This window comes from Staurois parvus, unplaced genomic scaffold, assembly GCF_062004578.1.
Source record: "Staurois parvus isolate SC_StPar_1 unplaced genomic scaffold, SC_StPar_1.0 ptg000679l, whole genome shotgun sequence".
Taxonomy (NCBI): Eukaryota; Metazoa; Chordata; class Amphibia; order Anura; family Ranidae; genus Staurois; species Staurois parvus.
The window spans coordinates 1,035,915-1,050,990 of record NW_028318475.1 but is presented as its reverse complement, the minus strand read 5'-3'; the positions used below and the strand labels follow the sequence as shown (position 1 = coordinate 1,050,990).

The 15,076-nt window shown below is 40.4% G+C and overlaps 1 protein-coding gene across 3 annotated transcripts in view; it reads right to left on the bottom strand.

Moving 5' to 3' along the window:
- Positions 1-568: 568 nt before the first annotated feature.
- LOC149447621 (N-acylethanolamine-hydrolyzing acid amidase-like) overlaps positions 569-15,076 on the bottom strand; it is a 52,945-nt gene continuing 38,437 nt past the window's right edge. The window contains exons 10-12 of one of the 3 annotated variants that reach the window (XR_016305844.1): positions 14,631-14,703; positions 1,955-2,025; positions 569-911 (exon numbers count right to left, since the gene is read on the bottom strand). Coding sequence is in view for 1 of the 3 variants with exons in the window: in XM_089652305.1 (XP_089508431.1) it covers positions 900-911; positions 14,631-14,703 (85 nt within the window). In the remaining 2 variants the exon portion in view is untranslated. The other 2 variants (XR_016305845.1, XM_089652305.1) reach the window with 2 other exon arrangements.

Sequence of the window (15,076 nt, the reverse complement as noted above, 5' to 3'; positions counted from 1 at the left end):
GTGGCCCTCATTAACAAGTCTGTGTCCCTGAGTAATGGTTCTCTGTCCCTAAGTAACTTCTCTCTGTCCCCAATTCTCGTTTCTGTGGCCCTAACTCTGTCCCTGTCCCTAGTACAGAGCGGTCTGCCTCTGTTCAATGACTGCAGGCAAATGAAGATTTCCAAAATGGCCGCTATATATACCTCGACCATTACACAGTGCTGGCTGGCTGGCTGCTGATTGGCTGATGCGATCACATGTCGTTGAGGAATGCATTATGGGGCAGCGCGCCTTGTCTGCGCGCCTTCCCCGACATCCCCGCTCCGTCGCCGCACATGTCAGCCGCCATTTTCGGAAAAATTTCGATTCGCGCGTCCGAATTAGGCTGTTTTTCGGATTCGGCACGAATCGAAATTTTTCCGATATTCGACTCGAATTCCACTTCGGATACTTCGATTCGCTCATCTCTAGTTATAACACTTTCCTGCTTGATTCAAAATAAAAAAAAAGTTTTGAATAATGTTCCATTTTAGCACTCTCTCAATAATATAATGTAATATAAAGCACTTGTACAAATCAATTTACACGATTGGTTTGTAAATTGTTTATTACCATAAATACAAACTTTCTAGAACATTTTCTTTATCAATAATTTTTATTAGTTTAGTAAGAGAAAGAGATCACATTTTAAACAGAGTTTGAACGTGGCAAAAAGAGTAGTAAAAATGAATCTGAATGAGCATGGAATATCACACAGTAGTGTAAAAGGTATACATAGCATGTCTAAAGCCCCAGTTCACAATGTGCATATAATATATCAGGATGGGGTACAACCTAGAATGCATATTACTTGAGAGTGAGATAGTCCACTGATGAGCATCTTCAATGTGCGATAACAGACAAAAACCACCGATAGGGACTCATTTATTTCTCTGGAACATTTTAACAGGAGAAAGTTTTCAGAAAAAATGTACTGCACACCTGTAATCATCACTACAACATACAAATCAGCTTCTTGTTCTGCAGAATTCATAAATGTGTACACATTAAAAATACTTCATATGTAGCTGAAAGCAAAAGACTAATATAAATCAATGTTAAGTAATTTAATTCTCATGAGTTTGGGTCATGACATAATTAGGTGTCTATGGTAAAAACATAAACATCATAACAGTAAGCGATAATATAAATAAGGACCAATGATTGTCAGGTTGCCACATCCCAAATAGTTATATTCAAAAAATACAAAACATGGATGGGGATTTTTTAGGCACCAAAAAACACAGTAATTAAAATTGCATAATACTTTTACTGGAACATAGCTAAAAACTCATCAATAAAACATACTGAGACTGATAAACCAGTATAATCACAAATGATCCATTGTTTTCTATTACATTTGAACTACCCCACATATGTATACAAGATAACTGTTATAATAATAACATTTTGGCACAGTTATCCATATGAATCCCAAGGTGTTTCAATTTCACAAATCTTCATGGAAAGAGGAGGTTAATCTGCAATATAAGTACGTTTTACAGAATATGTTATATAGTAAACAGAAGTATAGATATAAATTTGTGCTCACAGAAATACCTAAACAAACTTTATACATACTTCTGACAAAACAGCACGCCTAATCAGCCAACCATCATACTGTATCAATCCAGTGCAGATCCGTCAAGTGGGAAACCCAAGAACACAAAGGGCACCAGGAGACCCCACTGAAGTCTACACCCAAATGAAATCAATATAACCTGTATAATATACCAACTAACTAAAAAAAAGGGAAAAGAAAACCAGGCTAATTTACCTATATTGAGGGAAAGATGACCAATTCAGGAATAAAAAACAAAAGTAGGATAGCCAAGATATATGACCTGTCAAGGGATATACACTGAATATGAACTATATGATATATGAACAAATATGACAACCAATCCAATAAAAATGCCAAACATGGGGATCTTACCTGATTACTCAAAAACAAACCAAAGGAATTTCCTGTAGTATAGGATATCTCTAGCGCCAAACGTTCCTCAACTAAAATATAGAATATGCAAGTCTGAATATGCAGGCCTGTTCCTAAAAACAATGAAATAGTAGCTAGTATCTGTTGCAAAAAGAAATATGTATCTCCAAAAAGACATGAAAAATCTTAACCCCCCACCCAAAAAAAAACTTTCTCTCACCTAGTACTGGATTGAACTCATCTTAGACCAGAGCGGCATGTATACATTGCAACAAAGGTGACTTTGGTCCTATTCAAATAAGTACACACTATATACCTCCAAAAAACACACAATGTGACCAGGGGCGGACTGACCATTTGGAAACTCGGGCACTGCCCGAGGGCCCGGGGTCAGTAGGGGGCCCCATGAGATGCCCCTGGTACCTTTTTCATAGGCTTTTTTGAGTTTGGGCAAGGACACAGGGGCCCCATGATCCCCTATTGCCCGGGGGCCCCATGAGTTGTCAGTCCGCCCACATGATGTGACCAATTATCCCCAATAAAATGCTCTCAGTTTGGTGCCAAAGCCACCCCTCTGAAATGTAAGTCAATGAGGACATCGCCCTCCGTCACTTCTGGTGCAGCAATGTCATGACATCACCAGTTCTGGAAACTAACGACGACATGCACAGTGGGTCCCAGTGGTGGAAAACAAATGTCACCCAGTGGGAGTGAGAGATGGAGGGGTGGGTGCAGCCACACCCCTACCATGCATAAACCCAATGCACCCACAGAAAAAGAACCACTGGCAGCAGGGACAAAAGAGTCCCTTGCATCAAACTATCTAGAGAGGAGGGAGGAAGCAGGGACTGTGCATGTCAGGTACAACTCAATTTACACCACCTTGTGGGAGAAAGAATCAGCAACATCGAGACACACATAATGGTACAGAAGTATACCAAAAAAAGTACACAATTAGCTTAATATAAATGTTTAATATAATAGAAATGAACAAAATATAAAATTGTTAATTGTGCATGGGGGGAATAAACAAAAATTAAAATAAAAAACCCAAGAAAAAGGAAGAACATAAAAAAAAATACCAATATTTCAGTAACAGCAAATATTCAAAGGAACTCTTCAAATTTGCCCGGAATATATCCTTCAAGGACAAATCATGATATAAATACCCTTCGTATAACAATTTACAAAGTGATAAGGTAAATATTTAATCCCATTTGATAGTGGATTATTTTTCAACACAAATGAATTGGCAAGACGAGCATCCCCCACATGATGCCTCTTAAAGAACAGGGATGTTAACGTCCTTGAAAGTTAAATGTACTTCCAACTAGTTTGTCAGAAAGAGAAGGAGCCCCATTATATGTAATCTGAGGTGCAGGTGAGATAAATTTGGCCACACTTGGATGGGATGAAACAAGATGCCAATAATGAAGGATCTATTTCCTAACTAAATCATTCTTTAAATCCTCAGAGATTTTTTTGGTATATTGGGAAAGATCTGTATTCTCAATCCCATGGCCATCTTTAATATATCTTTCAAATGTCTTTATATGCCAATGTACACTGCTCAAAAAAAATTAAAGGAACACTTTGAAAACACATCAGATCTCAATAGGGAAAATACTATGCTGGATATCCATAATGATATAGACTAAGTAATGTGTTAGGAACGTAAGGATGCCCTAACGTTTGATGGAAATGAAAATTATCAAAGTGAAAAAATCATGCAGCAGGCTACTACATTTTGCTGAAATTTCATTACAGCAACTCAAAATGGTACTCAGTAGTTTGCATGTCCCCCACATGCTTGTATGCATGCCTGACAACGTCTGGGCATGCTCCTAATGAGACGATGGATGGTGTCCTGGGTTATTTCCTCCCAGATCTGGACCAGGGCATCACTGAGCTACTGGACAGACTGAGGTGTAACCTGGCGGCATTGGATGGACTGAAACATGATATCCTAGAGGTGTTCTATTGGATTTAGGTCAGGTGAGCGTTTGGGCCATTCAATGGTATCAGTTCCTTCATCCTCCCGGAACTGCCTGCATACTCTCGCCACATGAGGCTGGGCATTGCCGTGCACCAGGAGGAACCCAGGAGCCCCAGACAGCATAATGTTCTCAACGGCTTCTCCAGCCCCTTTCATGTCTGTCACATGTGCTTAGCGTGAACCTGCTTTCATCTGTGAAAAGCACAGGGTGCCAGTGGCGGACCTGCCAATTCTGGTGTTCAATGGCAAATGCCAATTGAGCTCTATGGTGCTGGGCAGTGAGCACAGGGCCCACAAGAGGACGTTGGGCCCTCAGGCCACCCTCATGAAGTCTGTTTCTGATTGTTTGATCAGAGACATTCACACCAGTGGCCTGCTGGAGGTCATTTTTTAGGACTCTGGCAGCACTCATCCTGTTCCTTCTTGCACAAAGGAGCAGATACCGATCCTGCTGATGGGTCAGGACTTTCTACGGCTCTGTCCATCTCTCCTAGAGTAACTGCCTGTCTCCTGGAATCTCCTCCATGCTCTTGAAACTGTCCTGGGAGACACAGCAAACCTTCTGGCAATGGCACGTATTGATGTGCCATCCTGGAGGAGTTGGACTGCCTGTACAAACTCTGTAGGGTCCAGGTATCGCCTCATGCTACCAGTAGTGACACTGACCTTAGCCAAATGCAAAACTAGTAAAAAACAGAAAAGATGAGCAGGGACAAACATTTCAGTGGCCTCCACCTGTAAAACCATTCCTGTTTTGTCATCTCATTGTTGCCCATCTAGTGCACCTGTTGTTAATTTCATTAACACCAAAGCAGTTGAAACTGATTAACAACCCCCTCTGTTACTTAACTGACCTGATCAATATCCCAGGAGTTTAATTGAGTTTAATTGACTTGATGCTATACTCTAAAAGTAATCCTTTAAATTTTTTGAGCAGTGTATATACCAATATGCCAAAATGAAGGATTGTAAATAGACTTGTAAATAAGGGAAAAAGATCTTCCTCCAGGTTCTCATTTTCCCAATACTGCTCTTTGGTAATTTTAACATTTAGTCCTCCCAATCAGTTCCATTATAAACTACCATCATCATCAGTTATACAGCCACTCATGTATTTAGCAAAGAAAGAAAATGTTTGTGAGTGATAAATCCTCCAAAGTAAAATTGGTTCTGACAATTATATGGCACTAGCCCAACAGGGTGTTTGCCACCCTAAATTGAAATTATAAATAAGGTCCAATGATTGTCAGGGTGCCATGTCCTAAAATAATTATACTAAAAAAAAATACAAAACATGGACAGGGATTTTCTAGCCACCAAAACCCATAAGAATTAAAATAACATAATATTTGTAATAATTGAAATAGTTAAAAACTCATCCAGAAAAAAACACTGAGACTGATAAATCAGTATAATCACAACTGGTCCATTGTTTTCTTTCACATTCAAACCACCCCACATACAGTAAAATAACTAATACAACAATTAAATTTTGACCCAGTTATCCATATGATCCCCAATGTGTGGGCAAATTTATCTTGTCCACATGTATTACGTATAAGCGGGTTCTTTCTCTTCATGACAAACTAGTTGTGAGTACATTTAACTCTCAAGGACATTCAGATCCCTGTACTTTTGAGGCACTTTTCCATTTGAGAGATGCTTGTGTTTCCATTTCATTTGAGTTCACCCTGACCTGAAAGGTGGAGAATTCAAAAAGATAGATTTTACTATCTCAAAGCAACCCAATTTCCAGGTCTAAATAGCACGTTTAGTTTTAAACCTTTCCTTGAAGGATTTATTTCAGGCAACGTCAAACAGTTTGTCATGTACCTGGTAGAAGTGTGAACTGACGAGGTTGGTCTCTCTTGTATTTCCAGCCCAGGCCCCAATGAAGGTGGAACAGATGGTGCCGAGGGACAGGAGAAACATGAATGCCTCCAGATGTTGATTGCAGAACTTGCGGCTGGAGGTGTAAACTCGGTAGATCTGGCAGGGCATCCAGTCAGAAACAGAGGAGATGCAGGAACAACCAGGCAAGATTAAAGGAGCACTCCACTGGAACTGCGAGATCTGGAAGCGTGGTTTGCTTCTAACAAGCGTGAGACTGGAACACACCGTGACAACTGGAGCTGATATGATAGACAGCCAGGGAAAGCACTCAGTAGGTCTGTAGAGCAGAACTGGAGCCAGAAGCATAGTTAGGGGCATAGCCAGGGTCAGCAGTAAGTCAGGATCAGAAACAAACAGGATCCAAGAGCAGGTCAATGGCAAGCCGGGTCAGCAATGGATAACACACAGGATACAAGCAGGACACAAGCAAACAGCTGAAGACCAGTCAGCATTGACAGAGAGTAAGAGTCTTTCTTAAATAGCCCGTCTGGCAGCAGAAACTCCCACGGGTGTGCACTTGTGTGGGCGCATACTTGCGTGCATGAACGAGCCTATGCTCATTTTTATTAGCAATGCACCTGTGCTTTTTTCTATGCATGATGTTGTGCGCATGTGCATATCTTTGTGTCAGTCGCCATGCAGGAATTCCCTCACACAGTTCCTTCCAATATTTGCTAGTATTAAAATTTTGGTATATTTTTTATGTTCTTCTTTTCTTGGTTGTTTTGTTTTAGTTTTTGTCATATGATTGTTGTTTATCCCTGAGATGCACAATTAACCATTTTATATTTTGTCAATTGCTGTTTTTATATTAAGTTGATTGTATAAGCTTTTTTGGATACTTCTGTATCATTATGTGTGTCTGGATGTTGCTGACTCTTTCACCCACTAGGTGGTGTAACTCAATTTGCGCACAACATGCACAGCCCCTGCTCTCTTCCTCCTCTTTGGATGGTTGAATGCAGGAGACTCTTTGGTCGGCGAGTCTTTCTGTGAGTGCAGTGGGTTTATGCATAGTGGGGGGTGTGGCTCTGCCTGTCTCTTCATCTTTCACTCCTGCTGGGTGGCATTTGTTTTCCACCGCCAGGGCCCACTGTGTGTGTGTCTGCATTCATTTCTGGATTCAGTGACATCACAATGGCATCGATACCGAAGGAGACGCTGCTACACCAGAAGTGACGTAGGGTGCGAAGCAGGAGGCAATATCCCTTGCTTTTTCTTCATTGGTTTACACTCCAGTAAGGTGGCTTTGGTGCCAAATTGAGGGCAATTTATTGGGGCTAGTTGGTCACATGGTACTTTTTTGGAGGTAAGTACTTATTTGGACATGGCCATAGTCGCCTTTGTTGCAATGCTCACCATACCACTCAGGCAGGTCTATGATAAGTTCCATCCAGTACTAGATGAGAGCTAGCTTATTCTTTTTGAAGATTCTTCATGTCTTTTTGTGGATAAATATTTTTTTTTGCGACAGATACTAGTTACTATTTCATTTTTTTTTTAGGATCAGACCTTCATATTCCAGAGTTCAGACTTGCATATTCTATATTTTGACTGGGGAATTTTTGGAGCTGTCTAGAGATACCCTATACTTCAGGGGGTTCCTTTGGTTTATTTTTGGTTAAGCAGGTAACTTCTCCATGCTTGGCATTTGTATTGGATTGGTTGTCATAATTGTTCATATGTCATATAGTTCATATTCAGTATACTGTATATCCCTTGACAGATAATATATACTCCTGGCCTGATGACGTCCTATATATTCTAATTCTGTGACCTATGGGGAGCTATTTCAACCAAGATACTTTTGTTATTGATGCCTGAATTGGTCAATATAGGTAAACTGGCCTGGTTTTTCTTTCCCTTTTTTCCAAAAGCTGGTACATTATACAGGCTTTATTGGACTAATAGTTTAATTTGGGTGTAGATTTCAGTGGGGTCTCCTAGTGCCCCTTATGCTCCTTTTCCCACTTGGCAGGATGATTAGTACTTGATAGAAACACAGTAATGGAAGTCTGATTAAATGTGCTGTTTTGTCAGTGGTATTCGTTATTCATTTGTTTAGATATTTCTGAGAACACGAATTTATATCTATACTTATGTCTACTATGAAAGATTTTCTGTGACAGATGTACTTATTTTGCAGAATAACCACCTCGTCCCCTGAAGAATATTTGTGAAATAGAAATGCGTTGGGATTCAAATGGATAAATAGGTTAAAATTTGATTATTGTAAAAGTTATTTGTCTACATACTGTATGTGGAGTGGTTCGATTGTGACAGAAAACAATGGACCAGTTGTGATTATACTGGTTTACCACCCTCATTCCTTTTATGGAGGTGTTTTTAGCTATGTTTCAGTAAAACTTTTATGTAATTTTACTTATTGTGTTTTTGGTGCTTAAAAAAAATTGAATCTATGTTTTGTGTCTTTAGGGAGAAATAAATGGCAAACTCCTTGGAGATTCCATTCCATGTTTCAAGTTTATAAACAATTGTGCAGTGCTAAATACTGAATGCATAAATTATTGAAAACACAAAACTCAAATGATAAAAAGTCCATAAGATGTAGATAACTGCCACCCAGTGCATGAAATGATAAGTAAATCAATTGTCTCCTTCCCCGATCTCACCACGTGTATATCACTAATTCATCAAAAGGCTTACCAGAAGCCTTGTGACCCTCCTGAGAGAAGTCAACAAAAGTATTCATAGACTGAAGCACGTCTCTCGGAGGAGGAAGCGGCCGGCCGCTGTACTCATGTATCCCACACAGGCCATAGAGTCTTGTACCAGACATCTCTGATGGGCCAGGAGTGCATTTCTGCCTAAATACAGTGTTATATGATTATTACCTGTTTACGGGAAGAAGAGTTGGTGACAAGATTTGTATCTGCTGATGATTGGTTGGTGGCTGATGCTTCAGTCTATGAAAGCTATTGTTGACTTCAGGCCCTCAGGTTGCCCACCTGAGGCCCGCATGGCAGCAAGTGCCAAGCGAGGCAAGCTTACCTCCAGCCTTGCTTGGTGTAATCCTCCCCAGGGAAAGACGCTGAACCCATGTTCTCACAGAGCATAAATACCAAATAACACTCCCAAAAGTTTCCAACACTGGCTTCTCATGCCAAGAGACCCCTTTAGTTGCAGCCATCAAATGTCATATCTGCAACTTGATGACTTTTATGATGACTGGCTGCTTTTAGTCTCATTGTGCATTTTGTAGATGGGGTGTGAGAAAAGAGGTACAGATGCCCAGACACACCACACCACCCCACCCCACCAAAACCAGATGATGTTTGAACACAGGAATGGGTTGTAACTTTATAGCAGTGTGTACTGCTGGCTGTTGTACTGCTTGTAACTCAATCAGAATAAAATGCTGTCACCCAGTTTACTTTTGAATATGTGATGATCTCAGGGTATAGGGTGGTACTGGGGAGGTGAGGAGGCAGATTGGTGGTGTTGCAAGTGTAGCTGGCTAGGCATTCTGCACATGAGCATAACATGCTGACACTGGGGAGCCCCGCCAGCAGGGCTTTGGATAAGGGGGTGCCACCAGTCCTCTTGTATGGGGCCCAGGCCAGCAGGGGGGCCCAGTAAGCTGGGTGAATTGGAAGTGGGCAGGGAGGGTGATCAGCACAGTGGGGGTGCAATTATTGGAACCGATCCTCTGGCTTTCAGCTGCAGCAGAGAGAGCCAAACAAGGGATCGGTTCCAGTAATTACCCCCACCCGCACCCATCACCCAACCTGTGCACCATACATTTCCCCCTGCTGCCTAGGCCCCCCCATGTGTACCCCCACCTCCGCAGTGGTCCCAGCTTCCCTCCTCTCCCCTCACCGTCACAATAGGATTCTTCAGGATGGAGAGTGAGGGAAGGGTCTGGTAAATATGTCACATTTACCAGTCCCTTCCTTTCCTAAATGAACATAATGAGTGATCAGTACCAGTCACATACCGTGATCATTCATAAATGAAGCATAGGAAATTGTTATTTTTTTAGGGGAGGGGGCTCTGTCAAGTTGGCTGTATGGTTTCTAACAGGAGCCCTGCCTGCCAGTTAGCCTCTATGGGGCTCCATGATTTCTAAAGGTAGCCCTGAACAGTGGTGAGGGGCTTGGGGGCACAGCTCTGCAGAGTTGGCATGGCTCTACAGTGCTCTGTCCCATCCACCAAACAGTCATTTGTAGGGTTCATGGGGGCTGACAGGATTATTACACTATATCATTTGTTACTATGGTGCCAGCAGAACAATGACAGTCAAGATATTCAGAAGAGAATGGAAGTTTTGTTTCTGTCCAGACTTCCATTGCCTCCTACACTCTACCATGATGCCGCAGCTAAGGTAACGATTTGAAGGTAGGACTATTTGTGGAAGGGAGGGGGGCTCTAATGTGAAGGTTGAGGGGGACTCCCCCATGCGGCACCAAGTATCATCATCCAGTGCAGATATCACTTTCCTTCAGCCCAATAAATACTGTTCATGACTGAAACAAGGTTGGGAAACGCTGACTTAATACATGTACTCTTTGACACAGAGAGGCAGGGAACTAGCATTCCCTGTTCAGTCCTGCACCACCTTTGCACTACCCAGTAATGTTAGATTTTGCTTCCAGGTTGTAACTTGTGGTACAGATGTGCATCAAGTAAACAGGGAACTATTGGTTTCCTGCATCTTTATAACCCTGTGTGATAGACTATCGGTGACTCACACACAACCAGTGCCAGTGGGCAGAGCTGGAGAGGATAAAATGAAGGTGTGTTGACCGTGTGCACCCAAGTTTTTTATTGCACCCCCAGATCAAACTGGCTCCTCATGTGATTTCTCTGCTGATGCAGTAGCTCTGACTCATATGAGAGCTCTGAGGGCTCACTCTTATGATGGTGAAGGTGAACAGAAAGAACTGGGCCTATCTTAGCAAGGCCCTTAACAACTACCTGAGAATTTTCCAGTCATGCTTTATGAAGTACATGAGGCATACACTTATAGCCAGGGCATTGGTCAATCTTGATCAAAGCTGCACAGCTTGCTTTTATGTACAGATGATTTGATGAAGTGAAGTAACTCTTTAGCTATCCTTCCTGTCCAGGCTAATTTTAGCTTTCGGCACTGTTGCAATTTGGATGACAATTGCACGGTCATGCAACACTGTACCCATATTAAATTTTTATCATTTTTTTTAGACAGGTAGAGCTTTTGTTTGGTTGTATTCAACCACACTGGGTGTTTTTCATTTTTTGCTAATCAAACAAAAAAAAGATTAAACATTTTGAATAAAAAATTCACCCTTTTCTTCGTTTGTTATAACATTTTGCGAATGAGTAATTTTTCTCCACTGATGGGCACTGATGAGGCTCCACTGATGGGCACTGATGAGGCTGCATTGATGGGCACAGCCGTCACAGAGTGCACCCAATGCATTCTGGAGGTGTGTTCTGGGAGGACGTGTACAGACCACCAAGATCCAAAGAACCACGCTGTAGCCGTCTTCCGGCTATACTGCGGTATTAAAGTGGTTAATCAGAGAATTCAGCATAGTGGTATGGATAAGGGCAGGAAGGTGCAGAACTGGGATCTAAAGGGGAAGTCTTCATTAGGGCTCCTAATATATTATAACATGCTCATAGCTTCTTTGAACCCTCCTATATTGTATTGAATTGTAATTATACTCCTTTAAAGGATAGGTTCACCTACATGTTACACCTGTATTCAGGGTGTAACATGTAAAAGAATAAACAGCACAAATATTCGCACTTGGGCTAAAAACTCATAAAAATCATAAAAAGATCTAATCAAGCCACTAGCACAATATTACATGATACAATATAATGAACATATAAAAGATGGTGCAGCACTATTGATAAATAAATCTCTATAACATTAAAATCCTTGTAAAAATATAGTGAAGTGAGCGCTCTAGATTAGCAGCTGTAACACTAAAGGTAACCACAATAAACCTTCAAAATGACAATAAAAATATAAAGTGCAGCGCTGATAAATAGTCCTAAAATATACAATTAAAAGTTCATCCAGTGTAGGAAATAAATAAAGTAGGTAAAAAGTTCATATAGCATTAAATGAATAATCCTCTCAGCAGCAGATTTCTAACAAGCATGCAACTAGAACCAATGGTAAAATTGCGCACTCACCGGCAGTGCATAGGCAATGCGCTTATAAATATTACCATCAAGGATCTCTTAGGTAGGCGGAATGTATCATGTATATGGTGAGCTTCCTTCTATGGATCGGTCATCAAGTCTTGGGATAATAAGAAAATCTGCTAGGTCCAGAGGTCCCCTTAAGGATGGATGAGTGCTCAGCCTGGATACAGGGCTCCCTTCCTCTGGGTGCTCAATTCGATGGGGATTATCTGCAAGGTTAATAGCTCCATAAAGGAGCCATAAAACAGGTACCCATAGTGTAGTATATCAAAAAATGTTTATTCCAGTAAGTAATTAAAGACAGGGTAGTATTGCAAAGTAATTGCAGAGTAAAAATTTACTTCCAGTCACAAGCTTGTTATAAATCTGCTGCTGAGAGGATTATTCGTTTAATGCTACAGTTGTGTTCAAAATAATAGCAGTGTTTTTAAAAAGTGAATAAAACTCAAAATCCTTCTAATAGCTTTTATTTTCATACACACAAATGCATTGGGAACACTACACATTCTATTCCAAATCAAAACATGAAGAAAAATATATCAAATTTGTGTTGTTCCTCTAACAAAATTGAAAAAAAGTGAATATTAGACTGTTCAAAAAAATAGCAGCATTTGTATTCTTCTTTACAAACTCAAACATTCACTATATAAACTGAAAAATGTTTGAAGATTTTGTTTTCCTTTGAATCACTTAATTAATATTTAGTTGTATAAGCACTGTTTCTGAGAACTGCTGTACATCTGTGTTGCATGGAGTCAACCAACTTCTGGCACCTGTGAACAGGTATTCCAGCCCAGGATGATTGGACTACATTCCACAGTTCTTCTCTATTTCTTGGTTTTGCCTCAGAAACTGCATTTTTGATGTCACCCCACAAGTTTTCTATTGGATTAAGATCCGGGGATTGGGCTGGCCACTCCATAACGTCAATCTTGTTGGTCTGGAACCAAGATGTTGCACGTTTACTGGTGTGTTTGGGGTCGTTGTCTTGTTTGAACAACCATTTCAAGGGCATTTCCTCTTCAGCATAAGGCAGCATGACCTCTTCAAGTATTCTGATGTATTCAAACTGATCCATGATTCCTGGTATGCGATAAATAGGCCAAACACCATAGTATGAGAAACATCCCCATATCATGATGCTTGCGCAACCATGCTTCACTGTCTTCACAGTGTACTGTGGCTTGAATTCAGTGTTTGTGGGTCGTCTGACAAACTGTCTCCGGCCACTAGACCCAAAAAGAACAATCTTACTTTCATCTGTCCACAAAATGTTGCACCATTTCTCTTTAGGCCAGTCAATGTGCTCTTTGGCAAATTGTAACCTCTTCAGCACATGTCTTTTTTTCAACAGTCGGACTTTGTGGGGGCTTCTTGCAGATAGCTTGGCTTCACATAGGCGTCTTCTAATTGTAACAGTACTCACAGGTAACTTTAGACCTTCTTTGATCTTCCTGGAGCTGATTGTTGGCTGAGTCCTTGCCATTTTGGCTATTCCTCTATCCATTCAAATGGTAGTTTTTCACTTTCTTTTACGTCTTTCAGGTTTTGGTTGCCATTTTAAAGCATTTGCGATCATTTTAGCTGAGCAGCCTATCATTTTCTGCACTTCTTTATATGTTTTCCCCTCTCCAATCAACTTTTTATTCAAGGTACGCTGTTCTTCTGAACATTGTCTGGAACGACCCATTTTCCTCAGAATTTCAGAGAGAAATGCACTGTAACCAGCATGTAAAACATTTGCTGCCTTCCTTCCTTAAATAAGGGCAGTAATTGCCACCTGTTTTTCAAAGAATGAATGACCTCACTAATAGAACTCCACACTGCTATTATTTTGAACATGCCCCTTTCAATTAGTGATTCAATTACACAGAATCAGAAGCATGCATGTCATGACTGTTGGATTTCTATTACTCTACTACACCTGCTAGTAAATTATTTGCCATGTAGAAATATCATTTCTACCAAAAACAGTGATTGATCAGGTTAGTGATGTCTGACTGCTATTATTTTGAACACAGCTGTATATGAACTTTTTACCTACTTATTATTTATTTCCTACACTGGATGAACTTTTAATTTTATATTTTATGACTATTTATCAGTGCTGCACTTAACATTAAAATCCTATTGGAGTAAACTGCTGAAAGATATAATATAAAGTTCCATTCATAGGTAAATGGTGTAATTCAGTAGCAAATAATGTGACAATAATGTTCATTTTGGTTCTATACAGTGCTGTTTGACCATTCCTTTTTAGGAGGGTCAATACATTCTGGTAAGAGGCTGTGTGTTTGGGTTGGTGAAGGTTTTCCTCCTATATTCATCATCTTTTGAGCACTAACATCCACAGAGCAGCCTATTGAGGCTCTACAGGTGGACTCTGTCACATTCTTTCCAGCTGAATTACACCACTTACCTCTGAATGGGACTTTACTGTATATTACATCTATTTGTATAGGCTATAGTTCCTATGAAACATTTGGGAACATTACTTCATTATATATGGCAAAAAAGAGGCACTGTTTTAACTGAATATTAACTGAATATTGTAATTTTAAATAAAACTAACATATACCCTACTGATGAATGCAAAGTGTGACTATTAATAATGGATCTACTTACAGTTTTATTACGAATAAAGGAAACATAGTCCTCTGGAGAAGCTGCACTCATCATTGTAGTATGGATTGTTCCCCTAAAAACAGCATACAATACATGCACATTACTTCTAATAAAATAATAAATGCAGAATGGACTATTCTTAGCAGGCAATACACAAACATTCTACTCTAATGTTCTTTCTTATCTTGCAACTGCTCTGTGTATTCTGACTTCATCTGTAGTATTAGTGACTTGTTCCTTGCTGGGACCTCTATGCCTGGCCTGCATAAGCAGATGCAATTACCGCTGCCAGGCTTTATCAGATAACTGAACTCACGAACACCTGTTTTCTCATCCACAAAATCTTTATTACTTGCAGCAGTTACAGCAGACAACAGATGCGGCAGATGATTGAAAAGACGGTATTTGCAGGCCATAACATGGTAATGCGTGCCTGGATGCAAGCA